At 33.8% G+C, this 13,512-nt stretch overlaps 1 protein-coding gene across 1 annotated transcript in view; it reads right to left on the bottom strand.

Annotated features, from left to right (window-relative positions):
- The window catches only part of LOC123668980 (homeobox protein araucan-like), a 128,324-nt gene that overhangs the window by 34,238 nt on the left and 80,574 nt on the right, over window positions 1-13,512 (bottom strand). The window contains exon 2 of the mRNA XM_045602664.1: window positions 2,869-3,237. Within this exon, the coding sequence (XP_045458620.1) occupies window positions 2,869-3,237 (369 nt within the window). The remainder of the gene's footprint in view (window positions 1-2,868; window positions 3,238-13,512) is intronic.

Raw genomic sequence — 13,512 nt, 5'->3', positions numbered from 1 at the left:
TGTGTGAATTACAGAACAATTTTTTTTTAACAAATATACTGTTAAATATTTCAGTGATACGGAACCTTTAGGCAACATTTGGAACCCTAAACCCTCCGAACTCTATATCCATAAACTAAGATAAAAATGATTATCGATTCTCAGTCGACGAATATGCATAAATATGTGATCATTAAAATCTGTTACTATACACACATGATAAGAATCTTTAACCTTAATTAGGAAGATTAATTTGACTTCAATTAAAAAAGAAAATGCAAAAGTTAACAGTTATACTGATGCCCGTGAATCAATCAACATAGAAATAATGAATGGAATGTGATGATATTTTGCATATAAATATATAGAACTAGTTGACCCCGCAAACGTTGTTTTGCCATATATGAAGGTTCTGATGTCAAAGACTTCTATAATAACTAGCTGTACCCGCGACTTCGTCTGCGTGGAATTCAACAAAATAGTTATTGTTCAGTGCGCAGTTATAAAAAAATCTAAAATAAAAGTAGCCTAAGTTACTCACCACACCTTCATACATCGATCGTGCCACTTTTATAATCAACTAGCTGACCCCGCAAACGTTTTCTTGCCATATATGCTATTAACCCCTAAACCCCCCCCCCCATAACTTAGGGGTATGAAAAATAGCAATTGGCCGATTCTCAGACCTACCCGACATGTCCATAACATTTCATTAAAAAATTGGTCCAGCCATTTTAGAAGAATATGGTAACTAACATTGTGACGAGAACTTTATATATAAGAAGGTAAAGCATAACATAGGTTAGGGTTTTGTCGCGGAACTTCTAGAGATCAGAAGTTAGACGAGTAAAACCAAGAGACGCGACAAGTTGATCACAAAATTTAAGCGATTCGTTCTAAAATATAAATATGATACTTATACATATCTCATAATATGATGGTATTGCATGTCTGTATGTTGGTCTATTTAAACTTCAAAGTACTTAATATCGGACTAATATAAACTTTTCGACACTTTCCGATTGAGAGTACTGTCTCAAAATTGCTTTTTTAAAGTGAGCTTAACCGTCGGCCAGTGAGACTTCGGAGTTAGACGATTGGCAATTTCTGTTTGACTTTGAACTTCTACCGTTTCATTCTCCTCTTATTACTTAGACTTAAGAACATACGGTGAAGTAAAAATAAAATATAACTCGTAGTTTTGATATTTTTTCAATAAAGTCTAATTTAATAAAAAATTTAAGTAAACAAAACATGTGTTGCAGCATAATATCTTTATTAAAGCGTGATCGCTAATTTCACAGCTAATGAAACACAATGTTGAGAGGAGCAAAAAGAAAATGACACCGTTTTATTGATTATAAAAAGCAGACAATAGACAAAAGATGGCGCTACGTATTGTTACCGACTCCGGGACGATAGACGGCGCCACCGGAGTCGCTCGTGTACTAAAATGGCAGTTGAATATTTTTACTGGCAATGGTTGTCAGTATCTGACAACGGAAATTCAAACTTACGACTATACGAATAGATCTCGTTTCGTCTAAAACTCACCGAAGACTTACGAAGTCAACCTCGGTATATTTGTGGCGAAGCGTCGGCATTGTTCGCTAAATTGTCGCTTGCACGGAACCGGCCGGGCTTGTCGTGAGTTAGGTATGAGCGCACCGCACACAATGACAGTATACATACATTTAAACACCTGTTATTAAACCTGAACAGGGTCACAGAGCGTAGGTACTCGCAGACCTCGTTAAATACAATGACAGATAGAGATCTCACTGCCGGCGATTTGGGATGCATCCACAATTACCTACCACGAGTGATCATACGATATTGTAATTAGCGAGTTGAAAAAACTCATATTTTATTTTATAATAATTTCACGGGTTCTTTATCAGCGGCGAGATCTAGTAATGAATCCGAAATATCTAAAATTTGAACGTCAACGTAATGCTCCAAATCTTCCGAAGCGTCTCGACACTTGGAGATTAAGCCGGGAACTTCCTCTTAACACTTGACAAAAACCGGATCATCTTTTCGTTTGATAGGATTTTCTGGGCTTAGCGGATTTCACATGTGCTCAGTGTCGTGACTCGAAATCATATAAAAACGAATAACACCGAATCGCAATACAATAGTCTTTCAATTGCACATTTTATTATTGAGAAAAGGACCTAAGTCGGGATTACGTTTTTAGTCTACGCCCTTTATAGGGATTAAGGATCCTGCGGCCAACAACCGCTCATTTGTCCCCTTTTCCAGTAGACGACGTGCCAAACCGACACTCTTTGAAAACCGCAAGAGAAATTTTATGACGCCAACGAAAAAGAAGCATCGGTACTTCCGAAAAAATTAAGAGCCGGGCTCATTTCGAAAAACACAGACGTCCATCGGCGGTCTGAGAGAATGTAATTGGTATAATAATGGCGGTCGCTTTTCGAATTTATTTTCAAGTTTAAATATTAATGTTTCGTGACAGGGCGGCGGCGGGGCCTGCGAGGTGTCGGTGGTTTTCTGGCCCAGCGCCCACGGACCGGTTGGACGCTCGCACGCTACGCCAGAACTAAACAAGTATTGCAGAGAGCGATAAACCTTGCTTCGTATATGGCCAAACGGCAAACGACCTATTCGTACCAATTTGCAGGCCCTGTTCGTTCTACTTTTGGCAACAGAACCGAACATTATCTTGGATTAGACAGTGGCAAGCTGGCGCTAGAAATATATGGTATGATCTTCCGAGAGAATGTATACCTCGACACTCATTTTACGTACATGTTCCACCCTACGTGAATTTACACCTTGGTCATACGGCAGTATATATACACAAATAGTGGATCAGATTAAGTATCTAGAAGTAAACGATAGATAGAAGTTAGGTCGACTCACCAGTGGCGAATAAAATGCTGAGCTGTCCACGCCGATACTGGGATAAGGGTTCTGATCCGTTGACGGATAAGGTGCACCGTAAACGCCGACAGCGGCGCTCGACAGTCTTGGGTACGAGGTCAGTGCCAGCCTGGCTCCATCGTACTGACAGGAACAGACTGTCTGCCCTGAGACTGGGTCGGTGATGATAGGCCTTGGCGTATCACAGCATGACGCAGCGGGCGTGCTGGCGTGGCTTCCGGCGCCTGGAGACAGGGCTCCCCCGACTACCCCGGAGCCGCCTGGGGATAAGGGCGGTGCGGAGCTTGAGCCACCGTCAGGAGAAGTTGCCGCTCCGCCATTGCCCGCCCCGCTGCTGCCCACGAGCAACTAAAAAAGAAACATTTTATATTTATAGACACTATTGTATGATATTATTAAAGAGACATCCATAAAACTACTTTTAATATAATTACATGGAATTTCGGGTAAATTGATTAAAACTAACATAACACGTTCTCCTTATAAGGCTTTATAGAGAAGCAACATAATAAATTGTTGTATTGATAATTTTAATACTGAGTAGTACTCGCCATTACACATTTGTCGAGTTTCCGGTTTACGTGTTACCAATCTTACATCACTTATTTTTTAAATCATTAATTATTATCTTCAATATGTGGTCGTTTTCTTATTTGTGGATTTAATTTAAAATATTATTTTCCTGGACATATTTTTAACAAGCAATTTCTGATTTGAGTGCATTAGAATAAAAAAAAAGAACCAAAAAACTTTAATCTGTTTCAATAATAAGCCAATTGATATATCACTAAAGATATACAACGATTTTTTTTTCCTTTTTTTTAATAAATGCTAAAGTAAAAATCTAACATTTCGCGTTTAAATCGCGTAATATGTGTGAACATTCAATTCTCAAAGACGACGTCCTGTCAAAAATAACAAAAAAATAAAATAAAATAGTAACAAATCTCAAAGAGATCACACCCAACAGATGTCATCATTGTGATCAACGCGGGTATAACAATAATACATGTCATCGGGTGACGTTTGATGTGAACTAGGAAGTAACAAAAATTATCTATATATATTTAAATTTAAATCGTATCATTAACTTTGAGAATCCATTAAACACCTTATAAAAATAAATAATTGCCGCTGTAAAATACAGTATTCTTTTCCGTAGCCTTTGATTCTGTAACGCATTCGTAAACGTTTGAATTACATTTAATTTATTTCGTTTTATCACATCGTTTGAGGCGACTGGATTTAAATTGGATCTTCATATTATGCGTACAACAATGTATTAATAAAAGTTTCATTGTTTACAATAACATTTTAATATTATTCAAAAGATGCGCGAGATTTATTACTGTTAGACGTTTATAAAATAGAAAAATTATTTTACATTACACGTTATATATTTTTTATTACTTGACGGACTTTAATAGTCCAGTTTTCGTAAGCGCGTTTTGATTATCGTCATTAACACCTAATAATTTCGAAATATACAAAGTTTATTACGATTTAAATCTGTTTATTCGATTGCTATTAACCTAATTTTGACAATAACGTATCAAGGAACATGGGTCACGAATAAAAGTATGAAGTCAATAAAAAAACTCACTAAAACGCCCTCGGTAATAAAAAATCCCTTAATAAAAAAACATATTCAAAAGTGAAAACACGTAATAATAATAAAAAACGAACTTTTTCAATTGATTATACATTCATAGTTAGTATTTAATAGATAAGTAACAAAAACCACGCTAAACGGCTTGCAGGTTTCGCACGCAACACCTGCCTAGGCAACACCTACACATAACAGCGTAGACGAATCTCATCCTTATATGACAGTCATAAGGTAGGTTTTTCTTTATACATGTAAGTTTGCTTGTACCTTTATCTATTTCACACTGTGTATGGGTGCGTGTAATTCTATTAATCGTTTGTTTTTTTATAGCGTTATTCACATGTTAACCCTTCATTTGCCTTAACTTTCTACTTTTATTCAAAGTTACAAATACCAAAATACCTGCATATGCTAATGACACCTCAAATTGACATCTCGATTTATTTGACATCGAGGATGACATCGCTTTGATAGGGCGTCGAATCCAGACGCCAATAGAACAACTCAAGTCATTATTCATACATATTTAATCATCATCATTACATAGAAAATACTTAGTTTCTTTTTTTTGTATGTTTGTGTGTGTGTGTGTGTGTGAGTGTGTGTATTTATAGGTACATATACATACATGTGTGTAAACTTTACAAGTAAAGCGTTTTGATGCAAATTTTAATACATAACAAACGGCTATAGAGTAACGGGTGAAAGGGTGTTAATCCGTCTTAATGAGATAAGAAGCCCTCTCCTATACCAGGTCATTACTTTTGTCAAATTAAATTAAGTACTACACGCCTCTCGTTATTCCGCCCGGGCGTAAACCCGGATATTTATGGTTACCGTTTCGTTACTATCAGCTGTGGTGTACGTTTAACAGCCTTCTAGGCGTTGTCGTAGCTTTTCACTCAGTAATGAATGAACTAAACTTATCCATATAACATTTACCACGACAATTATAATACGAGATTGAGAGACAGATAAAATATTTGTTTTGAGCGAAGATTATTCTTCGAACACCAATAAGTACGATTTCTTCACTATTATTTAATATTTAAAATATTTCCAAAAATATCCACAAGATTAGAAAACAAAGAACCGAAAACGTATCAACCATATCATTATTTTTTATTTTCTATCCCCTTATTTTAATTACCATCAAAAAATATCACAAAATTCAAAAACAAAAACAACATTTAAAAAAAGTTCTTAGTCCGTTCAGGTTGACAGCTACACGTAACAAACCCGCTTTCACGTTTTATTCTCAAATGCAAATGAGCACAATTTCTAGGGCGAGCGAGATAATATCGGAGGTGTCCGAACTAACTTAATATTTTTAAACAAGCTTACTGATTGTTATCGCATCGCCTTTCGATGACTTAATAATATAATGCAGTTGAAACTGTTATGAACGTTAAAAAAAACACAGGAAATTGTATGAATTGGTAATTAAAAACAGGCGGTTTATCTGTCAATCGCGATCTCGGTGTCGAGGGAACTGGACGATTCTTTTTGCTGTTCGGTGTTCAATTCTGTACATCGCTTTGATAGGTAATCTGTCTTAAATAGATAAATATTGTATGTTTCTAGGCGTGGGAAACCTAGGAGTGTATGAGACGAACCTGGTATATTTATTATACGTACCTATATACCAATCCTACGCGTAACAAAAATCATTCAAATAATAAATATATAAATATCTTATAATATACACACACGATCGTCTGTTCTTACAGTAAGCAACTTAATGCTTGTGTTATAGGTAACAGCCGGCTGATATACCTTAATATTTTTTTTTTGATAAATATACATAGAAATATTACATATATAAATATATAAATACAAATATTACACCCAGACTCAGGCGGGAATCGAGCCCCCAACCCGCCGAGCAGAAAGCAGGGTCACCACAAACTGCGCCAACGAGCTAGTCAAAATAGAATCAGTAGTTTAGGCACAAGATAGATTTGTTAACGAACTTACTGCGTAAACATAAAAAAAAAAACCCGAAAAGCAAAATTAGAATAGTGGAGCATTGAATTCTGAACTGCCAGTGACGATACCCACGGCTAACTAGAAAACTAACTATAAACTATTCAGAAAATTATCATTTCGAAGAAAAACAGTAGAGAATGAAACAGTGGATAGAAGTTGTGAAATTATTAAATAAGTAAGCAAAAAAAAAAACTAAATCTTAAAGAAAATCCTGTGTTGGGGAAACACAGAACGAGACAACGACAATAAGAGACAAAGAGATGGATGAAGAATTTATAATGAGCGGGACCTATACCTCGAACGCTAATAACATTTAACTGCTGAAACCATTGCGCCAACCCAACAACAGCTATCCGCCAATTGGACTCCAATCAAAAGATAGAGTCACAGATATGAACACGTCCTTATCATGTTCATTTTCTATTTTACAAATAGTAATTGCTGTTTTTTTTACTTTGTCGGCTTTTTAAAATCAATAAAAGATCTAAATAAATTAATTTACTTTTCTATAGAAATATAAAAGATAAATATGTATAGATAACGAATGTTTTTAATTATATTAAATTTTTATCACTGGCAACTCCTAATTTCTTGTTGTACATGATTTAGACTTTTTTAATTAATTTATGAATCTAATCTATATTATAATGTAAGTGTTAAAGAGTTTTTGATAAAATGTACGTTATCTATACATATATAAAGTTGCAGAGCTTGTCTGTTTAAGCTTCCTTCGTGTAGCGCTTCCGGCTTGATAAATATATAGTGATATATTTAAAAAAAACAGTACAATAATTTTATTAATTTAGACAAATAGGTTTCAATAGTGCCAATATTGCAAGACTGAGTTCGCACGTAAAATGGAGAAAAGACAAAGAACTTTTAACAGAAGCACAGTGCAAAAATTGAAGTAGCATCAATTGAAATGACACTCGCTGAAAGGAAGATTTAAAAAAAGTAAAAGAGTTATACAATCTTTTTAGTTTAGATCAAGAAAATTTAAGTACTAAATCTTTTAATATGAATACCTACGTACTGTGTGTCAGTATACGCTTTCAATTCTTAGAAAAATGGCAGGTGCAACCGAAAGTAACGTCTAGTCAAATTAATAAAACTCCGCTATCCGTCGTGCGTAAATTTTCAGTAGTAATAAGACCGTTAAATATTTATTTTATGCTAAATCAACATAGTGAATATGTACATATTTTAAAGTATACAATTAAAAAGATATTTCCATATAAATGACCACTAAAATTGTTTGTTCAGACACATTTCGAACAGTATTTTAATCTGATTTGCAATTTCTAACTTAAATTAGAACATAAAAATGTTGCCATCATAAAAAAGTAAATTTACTACACACGATCATGAAGATAACGTTTTTGCCTTAACGAATGATAAAAAAAAAAACAAATTGTCATACCTTCAACGTTTACACCTTGAATTAAAAAAATATAGCTCAAACTTGATAATAATTTACATCTGTATGTTTAGTCTGTTGTAAATATGCTATGAACAAATTGAAGCATATGTTTTCGTGTTTTGTTAATACGCAACTGCCGCGTATTAACAAACTAGAGATTGACCTAATTATATTATATATATGTATATTTTTTATGTAGAGATCGAAAGATAAGAGTATTAAAATATTAGAATAGATTGTTTAATTAAGTCATAATTATATTATAACGGGAGCTCGTTTTAACTATTACCCACATTCCTATAAAATAAAAAGACAAGTAATTTCCTTTTAACGGTTGCTTTTGACAGTTTTAGTATTCTGTTATAACAATTGTAAGAACATTTTTGGTTGTATTGTTATTTTATTAGGATGTTATGTATTTCTTCTATTTGTTTATTGTGTATACATATTAATCATACATTAATATAAATTCTTAAATTGTATTAATAAAGTAAATAAAACAATATATCGTTTCAAGTTTTCAACGTTTTGACATTTCTGTGATATGTTATATATAAAAAGGTGTATTAGATATGTAGGCTAGTCTCACGTACAAGTAATGAGTAGGCTTGTAAAATAATTATATTATTAATTGCTCTACTAATCAAACAAATCAATCCGAGACAGGTGCAAGAGTCTCAACTTTCAATGTTCCGTTAATTTGTCACCTGTATTTCTATATAAAATGAACACATATTCTAAGCGCTCTGTTGAGAGTTTTCAATACTAAACACACAAGAAAACGTTTAATTATATTTTACACACATGGTATGTTTGATGGAAAGACAATGCTATGGCATATAGATGGACAGATCCATATAATCCGAGACGAAAATTCCGTTAAAGGTCTAGGTGGTATAGTGATAGATTAGATTAGATACCATCCTCTTCGTTAGTTCGTTTCATCATAATCATCATCATCATTCCAGCCTATTACAGTCCACTGCCGGAGATAGGCCTCCACAAGTTCGCGCCAAAAATAGCGTGAACTCGCGTGTATTGCCCATAGTCACCACGCTGGGCAGCTGGATTAGTTCGTTTAGTTTGATCGAAAGATAAATGTCCTTGGGATAGACATATCTGTACAGTCCAGAATAAAAATACCGTTGAAAATCTAAATGGTAGAGTGGTAGATTATTTTCAGTATTGATGGTAGATTAATTACATTTCGATTGTAATAGACAGGTTGGTGGTATGATCATCATATCGATTAAGTTAGGTTTAACTTTGACAAAAATACTTTTAATTTGACATTCTGTATACGATATTCTGGCAAAAAAATTATATAAAAAAGAAAGAAAAAAACTATCTTTGGCCTGTTTAGTCGAAAGACATTGTCTTAGGGGCAGAAATTAGTAAGGTCTAGTTTAAGAATGTAGTTCAATTATCTTCGGCGAGTACGATCAACAGAAAATTTCATTGGGATCGATTGGTCTTTAAGACACAGGGTAGGAATTAAGTTGTAGCTCTGACGGTATTATAATAGGCCAAAAAACACCAAATATTCTAAAAAGATGTGACTCTCTCCTTTTAGAATCAATCACAAAAAACAAACGAGTTATCATACGAACTGAACAAATTCAATGACGAATATAAACATATTTACCGAAGCGAAATACTTTAACCACGGTAAGATTAAAGGGAAAACCGAGTGGTCCAGAGGACGTCAAGAGATATGATCAAATAAACTGAGTTTGTCTAATATAATAGCATAAGATACTATGTACACATAATCCCTACTTGAACCACTAATGCTTCGTTTGAGGACACCAACTTGTTTTGTTCAAACATAGTGAAGTAGGTCGAGGGTTCCGAGTGATTTGATAATTTTTGACCGACTACGTTCGAACCTTCCACCTTTTCTTTTAAGGTTTTAAGTAACATTTTTCATTACCAATAATCCTTTTGTGATTTATTTAAAAATAAGTAAACTCACTAAGCACGTTTAATATATTTACGATGAGCTGGTATTTAGTAAAGTTTGTATGTAAGGATCGTAGCAAGTGGAAAGAAGTGGTCTCTGCCTACCCCTACGGGAAAGAGGCGTGATTATATGTATGTATGTATGTTTGTATGATACATTAATAAAGCGTTGAATTGGTTAAATATATAATAGTACTAGCTGACCCCGCAAACGTTGTTATGCCATATATTTTATAAACCCCCTTAATCCCCCCCCCACTATAACTTAGGGGTATAAAAAATAGATGTTGGCCGATTCTCAGACTTACCTGATATGCACACAAGCACGATAACAACAAGTCACGACATTTTATAGATATGAGATAACTTAAACAAATTTAAATAATATAAATTAATGAGAATGGGCTAGGTAATATATACCTATATATGGCTAGGTAATATATATTACTTACCTATATAAATAAAAATGAATGTTGCTAAGCGCATAGCTCGAGAGCGGCTCGACCGATTAAGTGTTAATTTATTTTTTTTGTGTGTTCTTTAATTCCATGGAAGGTTTTAATACAAAAAAAAAAAAAAATTAAAAAAAAATCAATTTTTACTGTTAACTTTTGACAGAACGAAGTCTGTTCGGGCAGCTAGTATATTATATATATTATAAATCTCATAAGTGTTTTACATGAATATATTTTTTTTCTAGTAATTTTCTTATGAAACTAGTTTTTTAATTAGATTTTTGTAAGCATATTTACTATGATAATTGATATTTTGGACTATGGGTACACTCCCACATCATTATATATTAACGTGACTTGAAAAGTTGGAGATTAAAAATGGAAGTAAAATTGATTATATACGATTTTTTTAAATGACCCTTTATAAATATATATATATATATATATATATATATATATATATATATATATATATATATAATGAAAATATTAATATAATTACTACATTACTACTAAGAATTTATCATTATTAATATACATGCAACATACACACATTTTTGTTTGTTCCTAAGATAGGAAACTCAATACTTTTGTGTTTAGGTGACACACAACTGACATTTTTTTTTTACTAAATACATTACATAAATATTACACACGAGCTCGGGGAGGGTATCGTACTCGTAAGCGTAACCATTGATCACAAACCAATGTTAATAGCGTCAAGATGCTAGTCAAGCTATACGATATGATACAAAGCTTTAGACACATCTTAAAAAAGGTATCTATCTACAAGTTTATAGAGTAATTTTATTTATTTGTTTATTTATTTTTTTATTTTTTATTTTATTTTTTTATTTTAATTATATTTAATAATTTTTAATACAAGTAATCTTATATTAAAAAACTTTTATAAAAACTACATTCTCTTTATTAAAATAAAATATCGTTATTTAAAGTCCTCCTTACTCCTTTATCCTCTAACACCTCGAGTTTAGTACGAGTACACCTACGTATAATGCATACGTAACACACGCGACGTCAACATTGTCCATGTGTCTCACTGAACCATATCGGTGTTTCAGCGAGCGTATATAAATAATTATGTTATTAATAGAAAAGCTGAAGTCATCTAAGGTTAGCCAACTACCTAACTAACTAGTAACGAAAGGAAAAACGAGCACAGCAAAACTGGGTTAACGAAACATTTTTTTAAATATCATATCAAAAATCGACCGTTCCAGCGGGGATTGAACCTGCATCTCCGACTGACTGGGTTAACTAGTCGAAGTATCGGAGATTTGCGCTCGAAAAGATGGTTAGTAAACAACTTGTAGTACTTAACAGCGACTACCAAACTTTTACAATAAAAAATATTCTAGAATATTTAGAACTAAACATAAAACTAACTTTAAAGTTACTTATCTGAAGTTATATATCGATGTAGAAAGATCAAGGGGTAGGTAGATCAGTCAATAGTAATTGAAGATAAGCCGTAACAAGAAGTCCGATGAAATCGGAGTCAATTCACCGACGCGGAGTTTTCGCGCCTAACAGCTACAATTACAAAGCCTCGACCGCCACGTCCGCCATATTTCAAATCACCACAGACTACATACATCAATAGGACAATTACTGTCATTTTATAAATTTAACTTTTAAAATTTCGATTTTATTTTTTCTCAATTATTACTCAGTTTAAAATTCAATTAAAATTATGGATGTCGATAAATTTATAAGTTAAGTAGTATATAAAGAAGATTACAGTTCATTTTATGTTTTAAGTAAGTTGTAATAATGTATGAAATTCCGAAAATATTTACGTGCATTTGTATAAATCTGTCGTCGCGTTGAGACTATAATCGGTACATGATACGTATTAAAACCATAACCCTTTGCATTTGCGGTTAAAAATAAACCACAAAACGACTCGACACAGGCTATCGAGGAAGCACTGAATACATTTCTCGTAAACTGTATAAAGTAGCTTCATACAAAATTTAATTACTTAAAAATACCACTTAACGTTGTTAATGTGTAGGCGTTTTTAATGTATCATTTAATGTATATATTAACATTTTAAATTAAGAACGAAAAAATAATCGCCTGGACATATTATTACCTTAATGATTCAGAGGTCGAAATCGTTGTTCCATAACTTTGTTATTCAAAAAAAAAAATCTTATCTGTGGTTAGGTAAGCTTATGTCGAGACCTGTCCTATCTAGACTGTGGTGTGTGACACATACGTGGCGTGTATTCCAGTAATTAGTTACTCAAAACGACACATATTACACGAAGCGTCATTACGTCCAATACATCGATACTTAGTATCTCTGATTTCCTTGTCAATCGTGATAAGCGATGATATATGAAAACGCGACGCAAGGCACAATCCACCATATATTTATAAAATTAAGGTTCATTGTTGTTTGCGAATGACACGAAAGTTTATAATGTAATACTTATTGAACAGCGGTAATACACGGTTTGGAATATTTACCACAAACTTTTAATATAAATATGATAAAATTGTAACTGATGGTTGCCCAGTGGTCGAACTCTTTTAAGGTTCTGTTGTCAAAGACTATATACTTCTATAATAACTAGCTGTACCCGTGACTTTGTCTGCGTGGAATTTAACAAAATAGTTATTGTTGAGTGCTTAGTTATAAAAAAAAAAAAAACTAAAATAAAAGTAGCCTAAGTTACTCCTTATTACGTCGCTATCTGCCAGTAAAAGTCGCTGGACATAGACCTCCACAAGTTCGTGCCAAAAATGGCATGAACCGACCGGATAGCAGGATAACCATCCAAGTGCTGGCTTTGAAATACACAGGCTGAAGACAGGCAACAGCTTCTTCGGTGCGACAAAGTCAACCCTGCAGTCACCAACCCGCCTGCCCAGCGTGGTGACTACGGACAAAACACATCACGCCATTTTTAGCATTAACTTATGAAGGCCGATGTCCAGCTGTAGAGTGTGATAGGCTGAAATGCTGATGATATTCTCATGATATAAATGTGCTGTGTGGCTACGGCACTAAAGAATTTGGCCACCCCCTCTCTTCCCGTGGGTGTCGTAAGAGGCGACTAAGGGATAACAAGGTTCCACAACCATCTTGGAACTTAAGAAGCCGACCGATGGCGGGATAGCCATCCAACTGCTGGCTTTGAAATACACAGGCCGAA

The sequence above is a fragment of the Melitaea cinxia genome, chromosome Z, assembly GCF_905220565.1.
Source record: "Melitaea cinxia chromosome Z, ilMelCinx1.1, whole genome shotgun sequence".
NCBI lineage: Eukaryota > Metazoa > Arthropoda > Insecta > Lepidoptera > Nymphalidae > Melitaea > Melitaea cinxia.
Note: the sequence above shows the minus strand (reverse complement) of the source record. Positions and strands in the feature narration are given on the sequence as shown.